This window comes from Melozone crissalis, unplaced genomic scaffold (genome assembly GCF_028551555.1).
Source record: "Melozone crissalis strain CALT ecotype California unplaced genomic scaffold, PUWL_Pcris_2 ptg000016l_1, whole genome shotgun sequence".
NCBI classification, from domain to species: domain Eukaryota; kingdom Metazoa; phylum Chordata; class Aves; order Passeriformes; family Passerellidae; genus Melozone; species Melozone crissalis.
In genome coordinates, this window is record NW_026535794.1 from 44,205,453 (window position 1) to 44,231,912 (window position 26,460).

General features: G+C 39.6%; 1 protein-coding gene across 2 annotated transcripts in view; it reads left to right on the forward strand.

The window, feature by feature from the left end:
• Window positions 1-845: 845 nt before the first annotated feature.
• Window positions 846-26,460, forward strand: part of DNAJC13 (DnaJ heat shock protein family (Hsp40) member C13) — a 57,126-nt gene continuing 31,511 nt past the window's right edge. For both annotated transcript variants that reach the window (XR_008482934.1, XM_054273277.1), the window contains exons 1-21: window positions 846-1,029; window positions 8,755-8,835; window positions 12,579-12,654; window positions 13,140-13,289; window positions 13,651-13,692; window positions 14,783-14,983; window positions 16,027-16,233; window positions 16,319-16,414; window positions 16,554-16,645; window positions 17,449-17,615; window positions 17,715-17,794; window positions 17,874-18,043; window positions 18,862-18,961; window positions 19,221-19,328; window positions 19,834-19,989; window positions 20,735-20,791; window positions 22,041-22,162; window positions 23,313-23,388; window positions 24,421-24,516; window positions 24,655-24,798; window positions 25,977-25,991. Coding sequence is in view for 1 of the 2 variants with exons in the window: in XM_054273277.1 (XP_054129252.1) it covers window positions 8,768-8,835; window positions 12,579-12,654; window positions 13,140-13,289; window positions 13,651-13,692; window positions 14,783-14,983; window positions 16,027-16,233; window positions 16,319-16,414; window positions 16,554-16,645; window positions 17,449-17,615; window positions 17,715-17,794; window positions 17,874-18,043; window positions 18,862-18,961; window positions 19,221-19,328; window positions 19,834-19,989; window positions 20,735-20,791; window positions 22,041-22,162; window positions 23,313-23,388; window positions 24,421-24,516; window positions 24,655-24,798; window positions 25,977-25,991 (2,223 nt within the window). In the remaining variant the exon portion in view is untranslated. The remainder of the gene's footprint in view (window positions 1,030-8,754; window positions 8,836-12,578; window positions 12,655-13,139; window positions 13,290-13,650; window positions 13,693-14,782; window positions 14,984-16,026; window positions 16,234-16,318; window positions 16,415-16,553; window positions 16,646-17,448; window positions 17,616-17,714; window positions 17,795-17,873; window positions 18,044-18,861; window positions 18,962-19,220; window positions 19,329-19,833; window positions 19,990-20,734; window positions 20,792-22,040; window positions 22,163-23,312; window positions 23,389-24,420; window positions 24,517-24,654; window positions 24,799-25,976; window positions 25,992-26,460) is intronic.

The window sequence follows — 26,460 nt, forward strand, 5'->3', positions numbered from 1 at the left end:
CTGATATCCATCCTGAACCTGCCCTGACTCAGCTACATGCTGTTTCTTAAGAGTAGATATGACGGTGAAAAGGATATTAAAGGATATTAAAGGATATTAAAAAAAAATTAACACCTGTTGTTTCGGTATTTTTCACCAAAATAGTTAGTTCCACTTACAGTTTTTTCCTCATTTCTCTCTTCATCTGCAGACTATAATGACACTGTTTTGAGGGAAAGGCCATAGTATTCTAATCCAAATAATATTTTAAAATATTCAAAATATTTATGCCAATCAGTAGGGATTTTAAGAGGCTCTTGTTACAATGCTGCCGTCCATAGTTTACATTTTTGGGAACCCTTGATCTGGTGCAGAATATGGGGAAGTTGACGGGGAGCTTACGAGTCCCGTAAGAAATCTGGCGGGTGGTTAGCCAACCACATAAATCAGTGATTCAGTCTCCGCAGCCCTAATGTGGCATTTTAACATGGCTTTTACAGTCACGTAAGCACTGTGCACAATTAAACAGCGTGCCCCGGCTTTTTAACTGTTCCACGCGCCTTCCACGGCCCGGGGACGCTCGGGCAGGAGCGCACCGGTCACTGGCACCCCTGAGGCGACGCGCAAGGGGAGCGCGACGGGCACTTTGCACCCAGGCGGCGCGGCGCCTGCGTACGGAGCCATGCCGGTTCCCGGCAGAATCAGGCAGGGCAGGGCAGGGCAAGGGGCGAGGGTAGGAAGGAAGGAAGGAAGGAGGGAGGGAGTGCGGCGGGAAGGGGGAGGCAGCGCGGAGCACATCAGGTGACCGCGTCCCATGACGGCCCCGGGCCGCACGGCGACTGCGCCGAGGGGGCGGTCTCGCTGCCCGAGCTAAGATGGCGGCCTCCAGCGCCAGGCTCTAAGGCAGAGGGAGCGGTGTAGCGGCTGCCGCCCGCCCTGCCGGCCGGAGGGTGAGGGGTGAGAGCTCCGCTCCGTGCCCCTTCGCCCTTATCGCCGGGAAAGCGCGTTGCTGGTGGGGGCAGGTCCGGGCAGCGCGGGCTCCCCGGCCAGGTAAATCCCGGCGGCGGGGGAGGCGAGGGGGCGGTGGCAGCAGCCCCCGCCTCCTTCCACGGTCCCGGGCGCTGCTCGGGGCCGGGCGGGCGGGCAGGGGGCGCGCCCGGCCCGCGGCGCCGTGCGGGGCGCGGGGTCGGGGCTGGGGCAGCGCTGGCTCTGCCGCCCGGGGGCTGATGCTGCCGCCGGCACAGCCCCGCTCCCGCCCCAGCCGTGGGGGCCTGGGGCTGTGAGCCGGCGTCCCCCGGCCCCAGCGCGGTACCTGTCAGCAGCCGCCCCAGCCCTGCCTTCGCTTCCTGTATCCGGGCAGAGGAGAGGGCTGGGTTGCTCTCCAGCCTCTGCCCGCCCGGCGCTTCGCTCGGCGTGCCCCGCACCTGATGCGGCTTCTGTAGCCTCCGGGCAGAATTTGTCTTTTTTCTTAGAAGAGCATTGACGTGTCCATTAAGAAAAGACACGGTATTTTCCTCCTCCTGCCTTCAGATCAAAATATACCTGTCAGGAGATACTTTGGGAAATAATTTATGAAGGGTGGGAGAGATGTGGCAGAGATATGCTCTCACAGAGATGAGATTTTATTTCTTTTTTGAGTGCTAGCAGTATGCCTGAAGAGCATGAGCAGAACTAGATGCACTTTTCAGAAAATCTACCCTTAATGCTCTTATTTTTCCACAAGCATTTGATTTCCTTCCATGCATGCTTTTAGCTTGCTTTTTGTTTTCTGAAAGTCAAAACAAGCAGTCATATTGGATGGTTTTCTGTCTGCGGTGAGCTGCCAGCAGTCTTTGGGATAGATTTTCCTGTGGAGTGGTGTGAAGCCTGTGCCTTCATCACTGTGCTTCTACTGAGGGCTGAGTTCTGGGCCAGTAAAATGTTATCTTAGCACTTCAGTTTGGGAGAGAGGTCTTTTTTCTCTTTTCAGCTTGGTGCTCTCAAGCTGAGGGAGTGCTTGAGCATTCTGCTTGGGGGAAAACATAGGCCTAGAAGTTTATTCAGATACTTCCTGTGAATGCACTCAATCTCTGCAGTGTGGCTGCTTTTGAAGTTAATGTGATCTGAAATTTGTTTTCCCTTTTTCTCCTGTGCTCTTTCACGAATAAGATGTGTGATGGTTGGAGTAGATGAAATTCAGTAGATAACTGCTTTGTTTTGTGTTACTTAGCACTGGTTAGAAAATACTGCATTTCAGAAAATATTCCTGGTTTTAGAATTTAAGTTCTCTGAAGCTGAAGACTTTTTTTGTTGATTATTAGATTTGTCTGCATAGGCTACTTGCATGTAGTGAGATCTGTTGAAAAGGAGGAGGCTGTTGAAGGGACTGCTAGTGACTTTGAGTTTCATTTTAGGATTGAGTTAGGAAGGTGGTTTACAAACAGTCTGATGAATAAAATCAAAATAACAGGACTAGTATTACAGATGTGAAAATTATGCTTGGCTCCAGCCTGCTTCAATTCATGAATGTGCAGCTTGGTCTAATTCTTGCCTACTATAGGCTGCCAAGTGCCAGAACACTTAACTAGAAGTCACTGGCACCTTTCTATTATTTCTGACAGGTTTTTTTTTTCCACTTGTAGCAAATATCTGAGTGTTTGGAGACAAAGTTGCATTTCTGTCCCTGTGTGGTATAGACTTTACAGGAACTTTAACCTCGTATTTTAGCCTTGTTGGAAGACATTTTTCGAAAGATTTATTTTGTATGTATTGCTTGCTCCTCTGGGTGTCATGTGGCATTTTTCATAGTTTCCAAACACATACTTGTCCTGAGGGACTGAATCACTTTGTATTTCCAGATTTTAAGTGATATGCTGAGGCTTGGTCTTTAAAGCCAGATCTGTTTTTTGTACAGTGGAGGTGACTTTGCTTTTGACTTGTTTGAAGCTCAGTAAGTGAAACTTACTGACTTAGTAATTCTTCTGCTGGCATTCAACCATGTCATGAAGTGTTAACCTTCAACTGCTTAGCTTCCTGATTTGCTTCCAAAAAACTATTCTTGTGTCAAAAAAATTAACAACTCTCTTGCCTCACTAATAAAACAGAACATTATTCTGAAGAAATATGACAGGATTGCTAAACTATGACTGAAAGGAATAATATATTTTTTTCTTCCTTCCCTTAGTGAGTGTATACTTTTGATCTGATACTCACCTGTCTAGCTGGTGAATCAGATTGGTTCACTGGTAAAGCAGAATGCTAATATAAATTTAAAAGAAAACCAGAATCTTCCACACTTTTTCTTATCCTTAGCACTGATCCTCAGTGAGGGAATGGGTCACCTGGAGGATGGACTCTGATATTGTCACTGTCATTTATGGTTGCAGTAAAGCTGGAATTCTCAGCCTCTTTCTGTCCTGGGGCACTGAAGGTGGGATTGCTGCTATCACTGAGGCAGGTTGCATGTAGCTTCTTCTAAGGATCTGGTGGATCTTCTCTCTTTCCCCTCTTACAAAAAGGACTGGGAGTTCCTGCACTGCAGATGAAATCTGTTTCCACAGCTAATTAGGCTGTAGTACTTTAGGAGAAGAGTATTGTTCAAGGAAGAGGAAAAATTAATGCTTGTTAGAAAGAATCTGTCTGAAGGCAAAACTCTGCCACTTGGTGACCACAGCAATGAGAGAGGAGGCTGAAATGTAGACAGCTAAAACATTTCAGTGCAGGAAAACTCACTTATTTAAATAATGGCTTTAAAGCTACAGAGGTGTAGATGACTGGAAATCAGGTTCCAGACCTTTAAGCTAGCAGGCAGGTGTGTAGAACCACAAAATAACAGAACCTTAGGGATTTTTTTAGTGCTTTGCTCTCATTGCTTTCCAGTTGATTCTGGTTTTATGCTCATACTATGTCTTCTCTCTCTCAGAAAAGTCCCACTTGAGCGTGCTATGACTCTCTGTCTCTGTGTAGTAAAGACTTTCCAGGAACTCTTGCTAATGTTCTTACTAGTGTGCTGGAATAAATTTTTAAAACAAAATCACAGTTTCTTATCTGTGTTTCTCTTCCTCTTTTGCCCAAGAAACTTCAGTTTCTTATCAGCATTTTTTTTTTACTCCTCCCTGAAGTAGAAAAGAATAATAATCCTGTGTGGGGCTCTGAATTCTACTTTGTTAAACCTTAGTTTTAAAAAGATATTGAGGCTTTGTAATAATAGAGAGGTAATATAATCAGGAAAAAAACTCAACCTGAATTCTGCACTAAACTTTGAACCCATGTCCAAACTTCTGACTTTATTTAATAAATTGAAGGAAGCTTATGTGTAACTACAGCTGTGCCTATTGCTTTGATGTCTGCAAGGTCACAGCTTTTCTTCTGACTCCACAAGTGCTGGTTTGAGACTGACTTGTCTCAGTTTCCTGAAATAGATTGTTTTCCCAGATGGTAGTTTTGTCTAAAGAATGTGAAATCCTGGAAAAGTGGAAAGTGCATACAAGTTGAATATAGATTGTGTAAAAGGTCCCTTTCAACTCGAACTATTCTATGATTCTGTGTAGCTTAAACACTGAGGCAGGGGGACTCCTGGAAGCAGTTCAGGCCATTTAGTTTAAAGGCTTGCTATTTCTGGTACATGAGGCACTCAAAAATGTGGTTTCAGCTCTTCCCCTGAAGCTGTTTCACTGCTATTTACAGTACTACAGGAACCAAATAGGAAAGTATTGTTGAACTTCAGTCCTGTGAAAAAGCTGATTAAAATATCCAGGGGATATTTTGGAGAGTGCTTTTGTTAGGCTCCCAAAAGAAGTTGCAAGTTGTAGACAATACTTTGCCTGCAGAATCCTTGGATAGTTTGACTACAGTCTGTATTCAGCATGCCCTCTCTCAACCAAGAAAATCATGTTTACAAACTGCTACTTTCAAAGTAGTTTTTGCCTCTGCTCCAATGGAAATAGAACAACTGGGTGTTTCTCTAGTATCAAATCTTTAAAAGCCATCAGTATGGGATATGCAATAGCTGTGCTGCAAAGTATTCAAAATAACCTTTGAAGTTGTGACTTCTCTACTCCCAGGTACCTCAGAGCATTAAGATGATTGCTCAAGTTAGTGCCTTATTGTCCTGGGGGCTCTTATGAGTGAGATAACAAATTTCACTCCATTTTTGTGTTAAGGCAGGCAACTTTTTAAAGGTCTATTGAATGCAGGAAGAAAAGGTAAAGGTAACAAGAATGTTGTCTTATTTTAGGAAATTAATATATAACTAAGCAGGCCACTATAGCTTACACTGACAATATGGCTAAACTTGATTAATGGTAAAGCCTGATGTGTTCTGCAAAGTCAATGGTTATACTGCCTTAGGTGCTAAAATTACAGTGTATGACACTGTGGAGAGTACAAGAGAGGTGCCACACTGGTTCTGCTGGAATGATTGAAGGAAGAGGAATTTCTTGGTTTCTTCTAAAATACTGTTGCCTTTGATATGAACTTTTTTTTTTTATCTTGTTCTTACTGTGAAATCAAAGACAACCAGTAAATAATTGCTGGGCTTTACCACAGCAGCTCAGAACACTAGGCTATTGTTAGCCTTTTCTGTCTGTTAAACTGCTGGAAAATGTGTACAAGAATTAATTGTTGCTGGACTTGAGCATATATTGCCCCTGTGGTAGCCTTCTCAGTGGGAGGGATGGTTGCAATCACTGTCCAGAAGCACAGTGAATAAAGCATGAAAGCGAAATGATTTTAGTGATTTTCATCTAAACAAAAACAGCGGTGAATTTGTTATTGCAGTTCAGGTACATTACTTCATGCATCAGTATCCTGATTCTAGTTAGATGCTGGTGTTAAAATTTCTGGAAGCTGCTGGTAGCTCATAAATGAATGTTTCTTAGTTCTGTATTATTAGGAGTAGATATTTGCAACCTTGAGAACATCTTGCTTTAAATACTCTAGAGCAAGTGGTGTTCAGGTCTGGGAGACCTAATAGAGCTGGTCAGAGGAGTCTGGTATTGGTGAAACTGGAATTGCAGATAAATAGATCTTTTAATCCTGTACTTAGTAAAGCTAGTCTTGTTATAAGCCTCTTATTTTATTTTTACTAATACTTTAGTCAATGTCAAGAAAATGGCTTTGAAAGAGGGGCATGAAGATTGAGTATGTGGCATGTTGTTCTGAAAGATAACTTTGAAACAAAATTACCAGATCTAAAGTGTGCCACTGTACAGTAAGGTCTGTGTAGTTTGGATAGAGTGTACTGTTTTGATTCTTATCCATGGTAATAATAATAACAGTTCTTAACCCAAGCAAAATGGGAACTTCAGGAGTAATCATAGAATGCTTTGGGTTGGAAAGGACCTTAAAGATGATCTAGTTCCAACCTCGCTGCCATGGGCAGGAATGCTTTTCACTTGACCAAATAGCTCAAAGCCCCATCCAGCCTGGCCTGGACCACTTCCAGGGCTGGTGTAATGAGTATCCAGAACTTCTCTGGGCCTGTTCTGGTCCTCACAATAAAGAATTTAATTCTAACATCTAACCTAAGCCTCCTGTCTTTCAGTTTAAAGGGTTAAAGCTGTCGCTCTGTCCTGTCACTACGTGCCCAAAGCCCCTCTCTGGCTTTCGTGTAGGTCCCATTAGGTATTGAAAGGCTGCTCTAAGTTCTCCTTGGAGCTGCTTTTTCTCCAGGCTGCACAACCCCAGGTCTTAGCCTGTTTCCATAGAAGAGGTGCTCCAGCTCCCTCCCTGGTCATCTTTGTGGCTCTCCTCTAGATTCACTGCAAAAGATGTGGACCAGGTCCTTCTTATATTGGGAGCCCCAGCGCTGGACACAGTACTGCAGGTGGGGTCTCACACCTGAAGAGTCATCTCACACAGCCTGCTGGCCAGTTTTCATTTGATGCATCTCAGAATGTGCTTTTGGGCTGTGAGCACACATTGCTAGGCTGTCAAATTTCTCATCAACCAACACTTCCAAGTCACTTCCAAGGACTGCTTTCGAGCCATTCTCCACCGAGCTTGTATTTGTGCTTGGGGTGGCCCAGCCCAGCTGCAGGGTCTTGTGTGTGGCCCTGTTGAACTTTGTGAGGTTGGCACAGACCCACCTCTCCCACCTGTCAGAGTCCCTTTCATGTCATCCCTTCCCTCCTGCCTGTCGATTGCACCACACTGCTTGGTGTCATCAGCAAACTTGCAGAGTCCACTGTCCATATCCCTGACAAAGGTGTTAACACAATGCCAGTCTCAGTCTCGACCCCTGAGGAATGCCACTTGTCACTATCTTCACTTTAACATTGAGCCATTGACTGCAACTGCTTGAGTGCAGCCCTCTGGACAATTCCCTGTCCAATGCTGTTGAATATCCTGTCCTTTGTTTCCAAAAACTGGCTTTAGAGAATTTAACTTGCCACGAGTCATTGAAATATTAACTCTAAAAATTTGACTCGAACACTGAGTCATTGAAAGACGTAAATACTGCTCTTCTCTCTTCCCAGAGGCAGTACTTCAAGTTTCCTTCAGTAGCTAGTGATGATTGTGCTGGCTCTTCACCTGAGGGAAGGAATTCTAGAGGTCATTTTGAGCAGGTTATCCATTCTTCATGCTCATGACTCCATAACTTCTATAGCCTTTGCTCAGAAAGAAAATAACCTGAAGTCATAGAGGGTAGAAATTAGCAATGAGCTAATGTTGCAGGTTGTCCATCTCAAAATAAGAAATCTTCCTTTGCCCAGTCAAGCAGAGTTAGATGAATGCAAAAGATAATGGGATGTTACTTAACTTTGAGTGAGGTACTGACTGGGATTGGGTTGCTTGAGAGTTGCTTCGGGCAAGTTGTGTTCTTGCAGACCAGCGTTAGTGTGTGGTATTTTGGGGATGCCACTGTGTTATTGGTGTGAACCTGAGGGTAGTACCAGTCTTCAATCAGTTACAGGGAAGCCTGATTTAACACATTTGAAAATACAGCTAATGCTGTAGCAGTAAATGGAGAGTGACAGCTTCACTTTTGTACTTAATCAGGGAATGTCTGCTTAAGTTCCTTGTATATGTAATAACAGCATAGTGAAATAAATGGGAGATTAATTTCCTAACTACTCAACATGCATTTGTTTCAGGCATTGAAAATAGTAGTGTTTAGAAGCATTCCTTAGAACTTAGCAACTCCTAAAGCAATGATCTACTTAAGCAGTTATGGGGAAGTTTAACTAAATTCCTCTGTGTGTGTGTTTAGGGAATAGATATTCCCTCTGTTGGAAATAAGCATGTCATGATGTTAGTGGTGAGATTGCTTAAACTTTTACAGCATAGGAATGGTACTTAGTCAGCTCTTCAGTCATAATGCTTAGCTAGTAAGTTTCTCAACCTCAAGTTCTGATTCAGACTGTAAAACAAACAGTTCTATGTATCTGGATATCTCCTTACTGTTTATTTCAGAATTGCAGTAGAACTTGGGTTTAGCTAGAGTTACAGGTAGAGGTTACTCAAATAATTTTACATAATACAATTTTTGAGAGTAAAGCAGTTTGGAGATGACATAAAATATACTTGAGTTTGAATGTGCAAAAGTGCAGTGAAAGTAGAATGATTGTAATATGGCAAATGTGACAAAACTTACTGGAACCTAGTACTGTTAAGGAGTAGCTAGTGTAACAAATGCAGTGGAGAAACTAATAATTCTTGTATAACTTGGTCCACATATTGTTTGATAAACAAGTTTAAAAACAGAGTCTTTTTGTAAAAGCATATCAATGATTGGTGAACTTTGGTTTTAAATAAGAATCCTGAGTGCTAACAGGATGTCTCCTTTGTTTTCAGGTCTTGGCACAGAATGAATATAATTAGAGAAAACAGAGATCTTGCTTGTTTCTACACAACAAAACATTCATGGAGGGGAAAGTAAGTGATTTGAAGTTTGTTAATTTTGGCTTTTTGTTTTTAAAGTTTTGTGTGACATTTTTCCTCTCTGTTACTGGATTTAAGTGCATAGTTTTAACTTCAGCCAACTGATGAATGAAAATTGAACTGAAGACTCCTGCTGCTCAGTGTCTGAACTAAATGTATCTTCACTAGAATCAGTTTGGATTTGTAACATTGTGGTTTAGCTTTCCTCTGCTTATGTTCCCACACTGCAGTGTAGCTCTGAAATGGACCACCCAACCTCGTCAGGTTCTGAGCCTCTTGAACTAACTATATAAACCACTAAATTTAAGATGGAGATGTTTCTTCTCAGAACAGTTTTATGGAGGAGTAGTGTTTTATGTACTTTAATTCATGAGGATTACTAGTCCACGTATACACTTAAGTTGTGTAACAGATTATCTGTTAAACTAACTGAGATAATTTGAAGAATTCTGCTAATAGAAATTAACCTGATTTTAATGAGGGTCTTGGATCTAAAAATGAATTTTTGGTGATGCTTCTGTCTGCAAAAGCTTGGGAACGTCTAATAAAATTATCCACTAAGTTACCATAACTGGTATCTGTTATGCTGTGTCTGAAGTCAGCTGTTACAGAACTTGATTTGGTATGTTCCCCCACTGTCCCTTTTCACATGCATAGTATCTCTGTAGAATGAGTTTTTCCTTGCTATCCAAACATCAACATAACAAAGAGAGTGGGTTATCTTCACCTTGGGAACAGGAGAGCTGCTTGATTCTAATGGTTTTATGAAGAGGTATTGTCCAAATCTGTTGTTTGACCAGTAAATTGAAACTGGTTGATTTTTTTTTTTGTCTGACCCATTCATTCTATCAAAGACTGGGAGTACTGAGAAGGAAAGGAGAATTCCTCTCATTAAAGAGCCTGAGGCAAGCTCTTGAAGTTATGATCTTGAACCTTGATGGTAATGTTCTGGTACATTTATAGAATTCTTAAAGAACTTCAGGCTAAGTCTAAAGTCTAGAACAGATTTAGTTTAAAAATTCAGTGGTGTGTTAATTCTTTTGTAGTGAGGGGGAAAGAAGTATTTAGTAAGTAGTTGCCCCTTGTTTGTTGCAACAGTTTATTTGGGTTTTAGTAATTTTCTATTTGAATTCTCTAGTCCACTCAGTTTGTAGTTATACATTCTCAGTATAATCTATGTATAACATTAAAAAAAACCAGTAACTGAATGTGTGGTGCTAAATGAGCCTGAATCATTTTGACTACTCATAGAATTAGTCACTTTGAATATGGGCTCTGTGTGTCCATAAAGTATTTTCCAGTAGTGCACATGATGATGCTCCAGTGTTCTGTAGATCTGTAAAATTAATGAAGATTTTTTTTTTTTTGTTTGGTGTGGTGGTATGAAATTGATCTGCCAGGTTCATTGTGATTAAAAAGGTCTCTCCAGTGCTTTGAAATAACTAGTGAACAGGCCATAGCCTTTTCTTGGGGAAGAGGACATTTGCTTCAACTCTTCTCAAAATAGCCTGGGATTAGACAGTACTGCAGAGTAGTTTGAGAGATAATTAATAGTAAACTCTTCAAGTCCTGGAGGTATGAATACCTTTCTTAAATATTTATAGGTGAAGTTATGAACAAGAGTAGGCCACATGTAAGAGCTGACCTCTGAATCTCCTCTGTTCATGAAACAAGACTTGGTTCTTCTGAATTTACCTAGGGAGAGGAAACAAGGGAAATGGCAACTCAGCAAAACTGCTGTTCTGTCTTGTGTTCCTTGTCCCATCACATATTAAGAATGCTGGATAATAAATGCTTCCCTGATCTTGAAATGTGGGCTTGAGCATAAGGGGAGAAAAGGAAGGAGCTGTGATGTTTGCAAGCTGATCTTCAAGTTATGTGTAATGGTTGCAAATCCTTACTCTGCCACAAAGCACTGTGCAGCTCATGGTAGGCTCAGTAAGTAAACAAAACCTTGAGCAAGTAATAAAGAGCTTTATTACTTGTGATATGCTGTTCTAAAGAACTTAAATGAATTTTATTTATAAGTCATATAAAAGACAGAAAAACCTATATAAATTGTGCAACAAGAGGAGAGGGAACAGTGTGTTTCTTCTTATGCACTAAGGACTGGAGCGTTCCTTGAGAGGCTGAATATAGTGGAATTATTAGCAGCTAGAGTAGCTTCATTCTGCTTCATTACTTCATTACTTCCTTGACCTGCATCTTAAATAAGGAAATTTCAACTATGTAGAAAAACACAGATAGGTTTTGCAAATATGTTAAACATCCTTAAGGGGGCCAATCAGTTCAATACAGATGTTCCTAAGCTTTGAAGAAAATAAGCACTTGTTTTAATTCCTAAAGTAAACTCTGGGCCAGTAAAGCTTCAACTTGAACTGTTTTAATAATAATGGAAATTGGAAGGGTATTAAGTTTGTGAGATTGCCTGTCAGATAGATGCTCTTGACCTTCCTGTTGTAAGGGATATGTGAGAGCTGCTCTGAATATATTTGATGCCCATGCAAAGTTTGACCTTATGCAAAAATGATGGCTTGTGCTGCAGACCTGTCAAGTGAGAGAGGAGAAAGGACTGCAGCACAAGAATGCAGAGAAGGATGGAAGGAGTGATCTGCTGGTCCTTGATGCAGTCTAACATGGCACAGATTCAGATTAATTAAGCATCTGGTTGCTAATATCTTTTCCAAACAAACCCACAGTTTACCCAGAATTGAAACTTAAATTCCTGCACTGAATCAGTTTTAATGTGGACAACTAGCCAAAGTATTTTTATTTGGTTCAAGTTCAAGAAAGGCATCCATGTTCAGATGCTATTGCTTTAGTCAGAGAATACTTACTAGTACTGGCTCTGCTTCAGCTTTGGCTTTATTTTTTGGGCCGGATGGCTTCCAGATGGAAGCACCCTAGAACATGGCTTGTGCAAGTAATAAGCTATTATCAATAACCTACTGTTTCAAACTCTGCTTAGTTATGTTTCAAAACTTTCAGATTCAGAAATATGTAAAGAGTCTTTGTTTGTTCAGGCTACATTTTGGAGATTATCTAGGAAATGAAGCCATGGTAAGGCTTTGATTTTGTACTTGATGCGTCAAAATTCTGTAGCTTTAGCTCACTGCTGCTTGTGTCTGATACACTTGAAACACAAACAACTACCTTGCTATTGTTTAAGCCCTGTGACAGTTAACATATCTGTGATATCAATGTACAATGACTGTAGCTTTGATGATATAAGTCTTTCTAGAGTTTGGTAGCTTTGGTTTCCCTCAAGATGAAGAAAATTAGGCTTGGCCATAGTAGTACTTTGACTTGGAACAGTATTGTGAGCAGTTGGATTTTGTGTTAAAACTGTTGGCTGAGACAGCTTCAGATGGATGCTTTAGACTATTGCAGAAATGGTTGGGGTTTTTTCCCCTACCTGTGTAGCCTTCTTAAAATTTATTCTGGTCTAGTAGTACCTTTCAGTGCAAGTCCATGAGTCTTTGATCCTGCCTTAGCCAATAAGTTAGGAAAAGGTATGCATAAGTAAATCTATTTAGTAGTATTTAACTTGTACATCTCTTTTATGGATTTATAGAACAGAAGAGCTTAACATATTATAAGGGTAAACTGCAAGTTACCACAAAGAAAATTCCATATCCATTTCCTAACAAAAACCTGTGATCTTAACATCATTTTTGCAATTCAGCATGGGTTTTCCTGTGACTTCTGGAGAAACTTAACATTATTTTGTATTCTAGATATAAACGAGTCTTTTCAGTTGGAACCCATGCAGTCACCACATACAACCCCAACACACTGGAAGTTACAAATCAGGTAACTGTCATTTTTGAAGCTGATTTTTGACTTATGTCCATTATCCAGAGTGAATAGTGGCATTCAGGCTTAAGAAACCATCTAGTCTGACAAGATCTCAGAAAAGCCAGAAGGTGTGGCAGCTGTGTGCAAAAGTACACATAACAGAAGGTCTGTGGCCTTTGCTAACTCTACAAATACCCAGTAGGGTTTTGTACTTTTAGGCAATTTCTCTTCATTGGCCAACAAGTAGTAGTTTGCCTTTGGCTGTGCTGTTCTGAAGGAACCAGGGTAAGTTTGATCACTGCTGAGCTGTGTCCCTGAAGGGAGTCAGGATACTTAGTTACTTTGCATAGTATCAAAGAGGAAGCTCAAGCTTATGCTGTCACATAGCATGCTAGCTGTCACATTGTTACAGGGTTATTATAGGTTCTAAGGGGTTTTGAAAGGGGGAGATGTAGCTTTAAAATTACTAACACTACACCTAATTACTTTCAATTGTCTAGTGGCCTTATGGAGATATCTGTGGTATTTCTCCTGTTGGAAAAGGACAAGGAACAGAATTTAATCTCACTTTTCGCAAAGGGAGTGGAAAAAAATCTGAGACACTCAAGTTTTCCACAGAGCACAGAACAGAACTCCTTACAGAGGCACTGGTAAGATTTTTGTTTTTATTTTAATTTTTATTTTTACTTTCTTCAAGCAAGCAGTAAGTACTCAGTTACCATTTGTGCTAGTGTATTATGCTTTCTTGCCCTGCATAAAAAGTAGGAAGGCAAGTTTTTTGAGCTGTTATGTTAATGATTTTGATCCAGTGTCAGTTGGAGCAAGTACTGCATGATTTGTCAAGAGTGAGTAAAGCTACAAATATTGAATTTATTAACTGCACTAGAATGGTGAGCCTTCTCAGGAGGCTTAATACAAGTCTCATAAAACAGAGTCAGCTTAAATGTAGACTTTCTGGATTGATAGGTTGTCATATTTGCATTCATTCACTGTTAACTTTTTTAAAAACAGAGATTCAGGACAGACTTCTCAGAAGGAAAAATCACAGGACGGGTGAGTGTGAGTGTCTGGCTTACCTGCATCATGTGCCACTTAAGGAAATTATCTAAAGACTCAGGTTTCTGCTTTGTTCATGTATTTTATGCTTGTGCTATATGTGCTACCTAAAATAGCTTTTGTGAATTTGGATCTGAAGTCTTTGAGAAGAGAAAATGGAGTTTGTTCAAAAGCAGTGGGAACCTCTTTACCAGTGGAATATTTGAGCTCATTTTTATTGGCAGGAGCCTTATACTTGTACATAGACTATGAATGTTACTGTTGAAATACAGGGCTGAGCTACGTGGAGTTCTTATCTGGAGAGGAGAAAAACATTGATTCATGTTAGTCAGTGTTTGCTTTACTTACTAATTAAGTATTTTCTGCATAACATCCTGAAAATTTGATGCTTTCTAAAAGGATTTCTATAGGTCAGATTACAGACGAGACTGGCATTCACTGAATTGTGGTAATACAGCAATAAGCAATGCAGTCTACAGAGCTGGACTTCATATTTGTCTTTTGGACATAGAAGACAGCAGTACTTCAAGTGCTTAAAGTTACTTTAAGTAATTTAAAATGTTTCATAGAATAAATCTTCAGTCATGAGCATAGTAACACTGCTGGAATATGGGGATCCCCTTTGTCTTATTGTAGTTTAGAACAGACCTGTAACTTTTGCTGGCTAAAGTAAGTTTGTATTTGTAATGGAATGTGACTGCAGGAGATGAAAAAATTTCACTACAGCGCCAAACTTACCTTAACTTGATTTAATTAGCTGAATAACAGCATTTGGTGTAAATGCTATTTCCTCATCTAACCACAGTGTTCAGAAGTCTGTGAGTAGACCACCTTCTGCAGCAAGAGAACTTACTTCCTTTGAGAGTGGCTCTTTTGGGATTAGGTTCTTGCTTCAACGTGCATTGTTTAAGCTGTGACCTCCTTGTCAATTGTCAGCTACAGCTACTTTCCTTTGCTTCATAGTGTTCTTAATATAGACAACAGCATTAAGGGAAATTATGTGATATTTTTAACTTACTAGCTAAGTAGAGAACTACTGTGTAGTAAAAGAGTGTGCATGGATGTCTAAAAGTAGCTCTCCCTGCAGAGGTATAATTGCTATAAGCATCACTGGAGTGATACAAGGAAACCTGTGATTCTGGAAGTGACTCCTGGAGGTATTGACCAAATTGACCCTGCAACAAATAAGGTCCTGTGCTCCTATGACTACAGAAATATTGAAGGCTTTGTTGATATTACTGGCTATCAGGGAGGCTTCTGTATCCTCTATGGAGGGTTTAGTAGATTGGTGAGTATGAAATCAAAATATCTTGGTATGGTTCTTAGGATATGTATAGCTGCATATTTAATAATGAAATTTCAACATAGTTGGAGCATACAAATATGGGCATCTTTGGGAGCCAGTTGTGAGGCCTCATGGCTTAGGGACAGATCCTAAAAGGAAAGGAAATTAGTTAAAATATTTGAGAGGTTGGTTTTTGGTGTGGGGAGTTTTGTGTGTGTGTGTATTGCATGTTTAAGAACTAGAAAGGGTGGGATATCTAGTTTTTTTAGCTAGTCAATATGAATGTAATGTGGATGTGGAATTTCCTGTCATTTTTCAAATTTACATTAGTGTGTTACTAATCCCTAACTGATGTAGGGATTCAATTCAGAAATAGATTGATCAGTGATGCCATTGCCTCTTTAGACCTGTGATCTGATTACTTAGCAGCTTTTCTTGGGAAATATTGCAATGTAATGTTGGTTCTAAAATCATGACAGGGTTTCTGTGTACTATACTTCAAACAGCTGAAAAGGATGTTTACATTATTAACCATAAATTAATTCCTAGGTATGGCTACCTCAGTCTCTAAAATAGAACTAGATGAGGGTTTCCATGTCATTTGTATTGCAGCATGCTTTTCTTTGACATAAAATTAGCAATGTATAATTGATCCTCTAGAGCTGCCCTTACCTTGAAGATCACCAGTGCTAGCCCCAGTTGCTTTCTCTGGGTCCTCACTCCTGCCAGGCTGTCAGGGTCGGTTGCCAAGGGTGGACAGGCAGGTCATGCAGACCATAACTTCAATGGCACACTAATGTGTAGCAGGGTATCCTTTAGGAATAGGTGCTATAGATTTTCTTTCTAAAGGCAAATGTAAAGTTAATAGTGGATCTCCTGTGTAATAAATTCCTGTCTATGCCATGCACTTAGCCAAGGCCAGTCCAGCTGCTGTGAACATTCCCTACCATTAGGTATATAGTAAAGGATTATTTCTAGAACTGTGATTTTCTTCAGCTGTGCCATAATTTTCACCTGTTAATTGTTTTTCCTGACAAAATTTGCAGCACCTGTTTGCCTCTGAGCAGAGGGATGAAATTATCAAGAGTGCAATAGACCATGCTGGCAACTTCATAGGCATCTCTCTGCGGATAAGGAAAGAATCCCTAGAATTTGAGCAATACTTGAACCTTCGCTTTGGGAAGTACAGCAATGATGAATCTATAACATCTTTAGCAGAGTTTGTTGTTCAAAAAATAACACCTAGGCACTTGGTAAGGCTGTCAGACTGAACATACTTGGTTCCTATTAAGCACTAAGTATTCTCTTTCCTAGCATGCCTCTCTCTTCTTTTACAAGGAACCTGTGAAAAGAATACTAGCTCTTACAGAAGCTTGCTTAGTTGAGAGGGATCCAGCTACCTACAACATTGCAACTTTGAAACCTTTAGGCGAGGTAAGGGCATTCTTTCTCACTACCACTTCTTCAAATAAAGGCTCTAAAAGGGAGGAATTGATAGTATATGCAAGCCTTAATTTGTAGAGTAGCTAAATAACGTTACTTCATGAATGTGATCTTTGTCCCTTATTTTCAGGTATTTGCAATAGTGTGTGACTGTGAAAACCCCCAGCTTTTCACCATTGAATTCATCAAAGGACAAATTCGAAAATACTCTTCAACAGAAAGGTAACTGGAGCTTCTGTGCATTACAGATTCAAATGGAAGTCACTACTGTAGCACTTGTAGTTCCTCAGCTTCTATAAATTCTGACCCTTGGGAGAGGTTAACTCAAAGCCTTGCTGTTCTAGCAGTTTGCCACTTATAAATCAAGGTTTGTTACAGGAACTAAATCTCTCCCATTTACCTTCATCCCAACTTTAAACAAATCTCTCCAGAAGTTTTCTGATGAACATGAAAGGGTGTTGGACAGTTAGATACAGCCTGTTTCTCCTAAGCAATATAGTTCTGTGTTTGCTGTACTTGGTTAAGTAGTGTATCTGAAACAAGGGAAGAAAGCACAGTCTAAGTGATATGGAAATGTGAAGGTTGTGAACCCTTTGAGCTCTCTGCTTGAGACAGTCTTAGTTGATTCTATTTAAAACAACCAACAGAACAGTCCCTGAGTGCACTTGCAGTTGTAATACAGTCTAATCCTGCTAAGTGAGGTTTTGCAGAAAGCCCAGGGATGAATTGGCTAACAACATGTGTCACTCATTAACAGATAATCTAGAACTGATCCCATTAGTGAAAGGCTGCAGCTGGCTATACTGGGTGTAAGTCAGCTCTCTCCCTACAGTGCATAAAGGAACACTGAAAGTTAGTGGTTTCTTCCAGAGGTGTAGCTGTTTGCAGTAGCATTAGTAAGAGATTCCAGGTATTGCTGCCTTTCATGATGTGATTTTTTTTTTACCCCTGTTTCTCTTATAATTTGTTTCTTTGGCACCACTTCTCTGATATCAATTGTATTTTGTGTCATTGTCCCAACCCAGAGATTCTCTCCTGGCTAGCTTGTTGGATGGAGTGAGAGCCTCTGGTAATAGAGATGTGTGTGTGAAAATGACCTCCACACACAAAGGCCAGCGTTGGGGATTACTCAGTATGCCTGTGGATGAGGAAGTAGAGAGCCTTCATCTGAAGTTTTTGGCTGCTCCTCCAAGTAAGCTAATGCTTCTTACGTGGGTTTATAGTGCTTTTTAAAGCATCCAGATATTGAGTCAGGTACTGTACACTTAACTTTTGATATGTCTTTTTCCAGATGGTAACTTTGCAGATGCTGTGTTCAGGTTCAATGCTAACATTTCCTACAGTGGAGTCCTACATGCAGTTACACAAGATGTAAGAACAGAGCCTTTACCCATCCTTTTAAGATGTTGCTAATGCAGAAAGAAATTAATGATTGTTATTTTTTAACCAGGGTCTTTTCTCAGAAAACAAGGAAAAGCTCATTAATAATGCCATAACAGCATTGCTCTCCCAAGAGGGAGATGTTGCAGCATCTAATGCAGAGCTTGAAAGCCAATTCCAAGCAGTAAGACGACTAGTGGCTTCAAAAGCAGGCTTCCTTGCCTTTACTCAGCTTCCAAAGTAAGTGCAAAGTCTCTTCAAGCTTGAAAGTAGTAGATGAAAATAAGCCTTGAACTTCTGTTAGTAACTTTAAAGTGAGAAATGGAATTCCCTTCTGAAGAGGACTGTAAGACTCTGTACATGATGGTTTTCAGTAGTATGAGGCTGCCACCAGGCTTTTGTGCAAATTGAGAATCCCAGGTAATCATTTGCAAGGAAAGCTGATTCTTCCTGTGCTAAATACTCTGTCTTGAGGCAAATACAGTTTAATGATTTTCCTAGTGGAATAATTTTTAACATGTACCTTCATCTGTCCTTGAAGTAGGCAGTTCTTCAGTCTCAAAGTATGCTGATGTCATTGCTATCTTCAGTTCAACACAAGATAAAATGGTGTTAGGAGGTTGTACTTCTGTAGTATGTACAGAGTGCTTGGAGTTTGTCTTAAATAACATAAGGAAGCAGAAAAACTGTCTATTGTTCTGAAAATGAAAGATTCTTTGAAATGTTTCTGACTAGGAAATATAGAGGAACTATAATATAGAGAATTGCAGGAAGAGTAACAAAAGCGCTTTGTCTGAGACCTTTATAAATTTCAGTTTCTCTATAAATAGTATCCTGTAACTACACAGATATGTCTTTATTTTGATGAATGTGCTTGGCATGTTAACAGTAAAGTCAATATTTTCCTACCAGGAATCTCAAATTTATGAAAATATCAAGGTACTGCCTTGCTAAATGCAATAGGAGCAGACCCTTCTTGGCCACTGATTAGATTTCATCTTAATTTTAAGATTTTAGTTTCTTCTCTGATCTTAGTGGTTTTGCTTCCCTTTCAAAAGATTTCGAGAACGATTAGGAGTGAAGGTTGTGAAAGCCCTCAAAAGGAACAATGATGGAGTAACCCATGCCTCTATTGACATGCTGTGTGCTCTTATGTGTGTAAGTATTAAATTTCAGGTTCTTTCACTTTGGAATATGTGAACTTCAGGCTACTGAAAGATGTAGAAATAGGGACTGCCATTCAACTTGCAGTGTGTTCAGACATGGAATGACTTGTTTTACAGTGATTTCTTGATTTCTTGCTGAACTTGAACTGAACTGAAGTTTTTGTGTGTAGAGAGAGTGGCTTTTGGATTACAGCTGTTAAGAACTGAGGGTTGAAATGTTCCTGTGTAGTGAATACTTGTTTTTTTTATAGCCCATGCATGATGACTATGACTTGAGGCAGGAGCAGTTGAACAAAGCTTCCCTTCTTTCTTCAAAGAAGTTTCTAGAAAATCTACTAGAGAAATTCAATTCCCATGTGGTAAGTGAAATTTCGGAAACAGATTTGAGCTTCTTTAAGTGCCTTTCCTAATTTCAATGAAAATGCTTTTATCATGCTGAGATGTATCTTTGAATGTATTTGCACCTACAGTTTAAAATACAGCTCTGTCTGGCACTGAAGTTTGTTCTAATCAAGATTGGATCTTGGCAGGTTAGAACATAGCTGTCAATACCACAGATTTTGAATGTCCTGCAACAAATGTTTGCATGTTTAATGTGAAAACTGGATGTTTCTTTTAAGTAAACGAATAGTGTAAACTTGAATTTGTTGGATTAAACTAGATAAAAGTATTTTGAGTCTCTAACATGCTTTAGAAACCAATTATTTACCAGGGTAGTGCCATACTCAGAGTAATGGAATATTCTAAACCCATAGTTTTTGTTTACAGACTATTTTAATGCTATGGCAGGGAAGAGCACCTTCAGCATCATGAATACTCTTGAACCACTGTATCTGAGTTACATACCTGTCTTCCTAATTTCAGGATCATGGGACAGGTGCCCTAGTAATTAGTTCACTTCTGGACTTCCTGACATTTGCCCTATGTGCTCCATATAGTGAGACTACTGAGGGGCAGCAGTTTGACATGTTGCTGGAAATGGTGGCATCTAATGGAAGAACACTATTTAAGCTCTTTCAGGTAAGACTTACTTTTCACTAATATTAGAGGCTTCAGGTAATCAGTGAACATGAAATTTTTCTTGTTTTACTGAAAGATGGATTTGGCTTCAGCTGGTTAATGTGCCTGAATCTTTTCTATCTTGGTGAATGTTTTAGTAGCTTATAATTTTGCCTTCAGATACCAGGTTGAGGTGATTATTCTATAGTGAGTGACCCAAATCATTGTAGGATAGACTGCCTAGGACCTGTTTCCAGAAACACAGTAAAATACCACTTGGATTTCAGGATAGATTCAACAGATGCACAGATCTTCCCCTGATTGGCAAGTTTTCTGCCTTTTTGTTTCTTTCTCAGTAATGAGAGTAAAATGAGAGTTAAGTGTCAGAAAACAAGAATAACATCCTCTTCAGTAGTAAACCTGTAAGGATTGTAGCATTTTTAGCTATAATATTAATGCCTTGTTACTGTAAAAATAGTATTTTCTTCTGCTTTTGATTAGTGTCAGCTTGTGTCAGCTGCTTTCCTCAGCATTATTTCAGCTTTTTTGATATATACTGCTGCTCAGTGCCAGGAATTCTGTCTGGGAGTTGCATGAGAGATGCTTGTTCAAAGATACAGGGAAGGAACTCTTCTTAAGGCTAGCTCTCACCAAACTGAATTGGAGGTAGAACAGCCATGTACATTAGTTAAGGAAACTGAATCACAGATGATCTAATCTTCAGTTTTTACACTTGGATAATTTTTTTGTTAACATTCTGTTCTAGCACCCTTCCATGGCAATTGTGAAAGGAGCAGGTTTGGTGATGAAGGCAATAATAGAGGTGAGATTTCATCAATGTTAGCTGGGATAACATGCAAAATATGTATTGTCTATTTTGGAAGTGCAATTGCTTACCAAGAGAAATTTGTTTTATTAGCTTCTCAAAGTGGGGAGTGGGGAGGGGGAAGTTGGAAGTGAGGAACAGAGCACCTGCTTAATTGTGAGTGGTTTAATATAGCAACTTGCTTTGTCTTACACTTGGGGGTTTGGAAAGCATGTGAGTTGGGACATTAGGTAGTGCCTTGCATGTCTTCATACTGCAGTCAAGATTTGGCTGTAAATGTTGTACGTAGCTCAGCCACATACCTCAGAGCCACCAGACTTCTGCATGTTGGAGGGTACTTCAAGGAGGAAAGGTCATATTTCCTGGGATGCATTGCCAGATGGAATGGGACTGGGATTAGTAGGCAGTAGTGTCCCAGAGGAGACTAGTGATGTCAGCCTCTGTCCTTGCTTTGGCTTTAAGTTTCCATACCACATAATGTATGGGCCAAGTCCATACTTTTCAAGGGTTGCTCATGATTGTTGCAGGGTGACCTTGCTAACTGACTCTTGACATTTCCTGGGTTGAAATTCAGGGCTTAAGTTAGTGGCTCATCACAGTGGCTTATGCATCTGAAATCCATCTAGTACTTTCTTGGAATGGAAGTGAATGAACACTTGAAATAGAGGTATTCCAAATCTTCACATTTCCATCTATGTACCTGATAATATTAGCTGAAAGTTACTATGTTATTTAATTAAAGTCCTGTAATTTAGATGAGTAAAAGTGCTGCAAAACCTTTTTCTTATTCATTGCAACTGTGTCTTGAGTGAGTGGCAGTCTTACCCATGTGGCTGTCTGAACTGAACAGCAGCCATTAATCTTAAGTGGTTACTGTTGGCAAAAGTCAAGCAAAAAGCACTTATGTGTGGCTGCCATTCTCTGTTTCATCCCAATTTATAATTGCAGTGTGAAAATGTTACTGCTACTGCAAACCTCCTGATGTATGATGGGAGACAGGCATCCTGCCCTCTTCAGTTACTGTCCTCATAGATACAACTACCAGTTATCTGGTCCATGGCTTTACTACAGCATTGAGCAGTTGCTGTTGAGAACTTTCACTTAAAACCTATCATACTCTAAATTCTGGTTTTTGAATATTAGTTGGTATAATTGATGGTCAAGAAGGCCTTGGAACTTTAGACTGAGATAAAAGCAGATTAACTAAGATTCTTTCCTTAGTAATCATCTTGCCCTATTTCCAAAGGAAGGAGACAAAGAGATTGCTACCAAAATGCAAGATCTTGCCCTCAGTGAAGGTGCCTTACCTCGTCACTTGCACACTGCTATGTTTACAATAAGCACAGATCAGAGGATGCTTACAAATAGGTATGTCCATCTCACTTGATATATCATGTTTAAAAGAAAATTTCTAAGTAATGGCCTAGCAAACATTGGGAGTTTTAAGGAAGAAAAGTTGCAGTTCTTCAGGAGAATATTTTCTTTAGCAGCTGGTATGTTTTAGTAGGACAAGCTTCAGCTGAAACTGCAGCAACTTAATAAACCCCTGATTATTTTTTTTGTTAACGTGGGTTTGGGTTGGTTACTTGTTAATGGCTCAAGCTTTGATTTTTATTTCTTTTAATTCATGGAAAGAAAAGGCAAGTAAAATGGAACTTGTAAAAAGTTTCAACTTGTACTGTACAACTGTATAAAAATGGATGTGCACATCTTAGGCATCTTGCATGCAGTTAGGATCACCCATCCTATCTGAGAGAAGTTTCCTCACAGAAGTTATTCCCTGAATCAACAGTCAGTACAACTTGTGATCTCTGAGAGTATGCTGTGCAGGATGAGTGATGATTCAATTAATTCCACCCAAATACAAGATTATGGAAGCTTTAGCTGTGAATTGCTGAAGTGCTTAGAGTTGCTAAGGATTGTAGGGACAAGTGGAGCTTGTTGCCACTGTGTGTCATCCAGGAGAGAGCGGGTATGAAACCATCTGTCATGCTAGTTCTGTTTGGTGCTGCTACTTACAATGTGCTTGTAGCAATGCTTCAGTTCAGTGCAGTAGAATCCTAGTGACAAATGTTGGCAGAAAGCATCAGTTGGCATAGAAGGCAGGTTCCCAGAAAGGATTTTCTAGTCAGTAACTGGTATTAAGAACTTCAAGTAGAGCATGTAGCAGTTCTTGATGGCTTCTAGCCTCTTAACTTTAGCTATAAGTTAAGGTTGGCTGGATAAACTTACACTTGGTTATTAGATGTTTCTGCTCTATTGCTCAAGTGTTCTATGAGGTCTAGATCAAAAAGCATGTGCTGCTGCTGTTCCACTAACTTCACTGGAACTTCTTAGAGGCAACACTTTAAAGCATGCTAAGCATATCCTTGAACTATGTAATGCTTTGTGCTCACTCAAGAGTGCGAAGCTCTTGCTCATCTTCATTTCATCAGCATGGTGAGGGTGGCAGTTTAGTGGTTTAAAAATCTCTTTCAAGTACTAACTTGCAGTTTGTTAATTTCAATGGCTTTTTCAGACAGTTAAGTAGACATTTGGTTGGCCTCTGGACAGCTGGGAACAAAACTGCTATGAATTTGTTGAAACGTATTTTGGTAAGTAAAAACAAAATATGGAGTAGCAAAAAAATAAAATATGAAAGCTTGCAGTATCAAAGTTGGGACAGTCTATATAGTAAGCATATTCCCTTTTTCCTTCAAGGGGAAGGTATTGCCTGGGAGATCAGCAGTCTGGCATCTGCTAATTAAAGGGTATTGATGAGGTTCAAAGCGTCTCATACTTTAAAAATTTTGTTACTTTCCTGACACTTTTTAAGATACTTTAACACAAAACTTAAAAATAAGATGTCTTGACTTCTTTTTCTTGATTAAAGGGGGGACACATTGTAAGCACATCTCTAATGCTTTCTTGTGCCAATAAGAAATTAAAGTATCAGGAGTTCTGTCCATGCTTTCATGCCTTGCTTGTCCAACTTTGTTTGCTTGTAACTTGGTTAAATCTGTATGTTGTTAGTTCATATCCTGATCGCTCATATGTTCTTTCACCCTTACAGCCTCCTGAATGCTTCTTGATTAAGTTACTTCAGTGAAGTTAGTTCAATAAGTAGTGTTGTAAGAAATTATCCTATCTGTTAAATTACTAGCTTTTAATTTCAAAATAGCAGTTCCTTCATTTTTGGCAGAGCAAACTGTCCTGATCTTGAACACTATCTTATGGAAAGCTTAGTCAAAAAAGACTGTCTCATCTCTAATGTCACATGTAACATTTAGTCCATATCAGAGGATATGGATGGATTCTAGTATTATTCATCTCTCTCAGTGTTGCCCTGGGATCAACTCTTTTCTTCCTGAATTCTTTAGGTGCATTAAGTGCTGCTTTGAGAAATGGGGTATAGCCAAGGGTTCTGCTGCACTGAAGCCAGTAATATGTCTCTGTTAAGCAATTCTGTTGAGGATGGTGGCATTTTACTACTCACAGCAAAAAAAAAATGCTGGAGCTTTACATACCTACTTTAGAGTAGAATATAAATTGAAATCCCTGATTTAAAGAAATTGTGTTATTACCCAAAGTGTTGGTTTCTGTTAATTAGCCACGTGTGTGTTTACACTGTTTTTAAATGCTTTTAGCCACCAGGTTTGCTGGCATACCTTGACAGTGCTGATCCTGTTCCTGAAAAAGATGCTGACAGAATGCATGTTAGAGATAACTTAAAAATTGCAACTGTAAGTAATTGTAGTTATCTTTCCTATTCCATTATATAGATGTATTGTTTTAGTGACTTTTGTAATACAGACACTTGACTGCTGCATTGACCTGCAGCAAAGATAACCCACAACTAAGTAATTGGTTTTATTCTGCAGGATCAGTATGGCAAGTTCAATAAAGTGCCAGAGTGGCAGAGACTGGCTGGAAAAGCTGCAAAAGAAGTTGAAAAATTTGCCAAAGAGAAGGTGGATCTAGTCTTGATGCACTGGAGAGATCGAATGGGCATAGCTCAAAAAGAGGTAAAAGTATTTGAAAGTCTTTGTTAGAGTAACTTGACTAAGTCACTGTTGAGTGTCAGAAGACACGCTGAAATAGTAAAGAAGTGTTTTGATTTGAGAGTTCTCCTTCCTTTTAGCAAACTCTGTAGTGCTTACTATTTTTGGATTAGAAAAAGGATCCAGGGAGAATGTAAAACAGGCAAATGAATTCCTTCAGCATATCTATTAGGCTTTAGCCAACTGTATCAAACTGCAGTGCAGCTTATATGCATTTCTTGTAAGATGATTATGGAGGAGAAAATTCCTTGAAATGTGGCAAAATCAGTTTTTGAGGTATATTTAAAAGAAATGGAATATTCTTTGCATTCAAAATTATATACTTTACACCAGTGATAATTTAGCTATGGAACCTTCTTGAAGAATCATAGAATAACCTGGGTTGGAAGGGACCTTAAACACCATCAAGTTCTATTTCCCCTGCCATGGACACCACCTTGGGATTCACTTGAATATAGGTATCTCAGTGCTTGAAGGGCAACACAAGACTGTACCTAAGGTCATGATTGAGACTGAAGTCATAAAAAACTGTTTTGGTCTAATATTGTAAGAGGAGAGCTTAAGCATTGCTTGAGTCTATTGGTCTCCTTTTTCTTTTAGTTTTATTGCCATGTTCGAAAAGACAAACTCTCTAAATTCTGAGGTGTTTCCCTTAACTTTCTTTACTATATTGACTAAGCTTGTTTTTATGCATTCTGGAAGTGAAACAGTCTGTTGTGCATGCAAGGAAGGATGAAAAGCACAATGCAGAGTATTGAAAATGCCTGTCTTTGTACTTGTTCTGATATAGCAATAAGCTTTAATTTATGAAAATCTAGCCTCAAGTTTGATGTAGAATGTGGTGCAGAAGTTTGACAGTAATATTTGAGAAATAATGGTGAATCAGGTTCAAAACAGGAGAAATGAAGAAATGTGAAAAACAATGGAAGGTCAAATTGCACTTTAAACAACTTGTCTGATACTGAGTTTAAAGAGTCATTTTTCTTTGTGGAGTTCTGAGCTGTATCATTTCACAGCAAATGTGTGCAAGTGTAGCTTGGAAGATGTAGTAGCAAGTTTGGTGTTACCACTTTAAATTACTTCAGTGACTCTGGGGTGTTAAATGTATTTTTCTTTTTCTTCCAATTTTTCTTCATAATCAGGACAGAAACAATATGGTGAGTCTGTATATCTCTTGTCACTTGCGTGGACTCTGTTGCTCAGACTTCTGCTTGCATGTGATACCTCATGTAGATGATAACAGTGATTTCATGCTTCATCAAAATAGGGAATCTTTCAGTGACCAAGTCAGGCTTGGTTTTATTTTTGTGACTCCCTCTACTTCTTCCCTTTCAAGGGCAAAACATTTTTCATATGAGTTTTCACCTCCATCAGCTTTGGAGCTGATGAATACCTATGGTGGTGGGAATTAGGCTTTTCTCAGGGATAACTTGCTTCTAAACAAATGATGCATCAAACAGCTGAAAGTTTCTCTGGCATGATTTAACTTGGTGCAAATAACACTTGTGAAAGTCTGTTGCTGCTACTCACTAGAAAAGGAGACCTAATTAATGAGGCTTAACTTAGTATGGTTTTTGAAGGAGTGTAAAAAATATAGCCTTTTATTTTAAAAGGGAAAAATGGGAG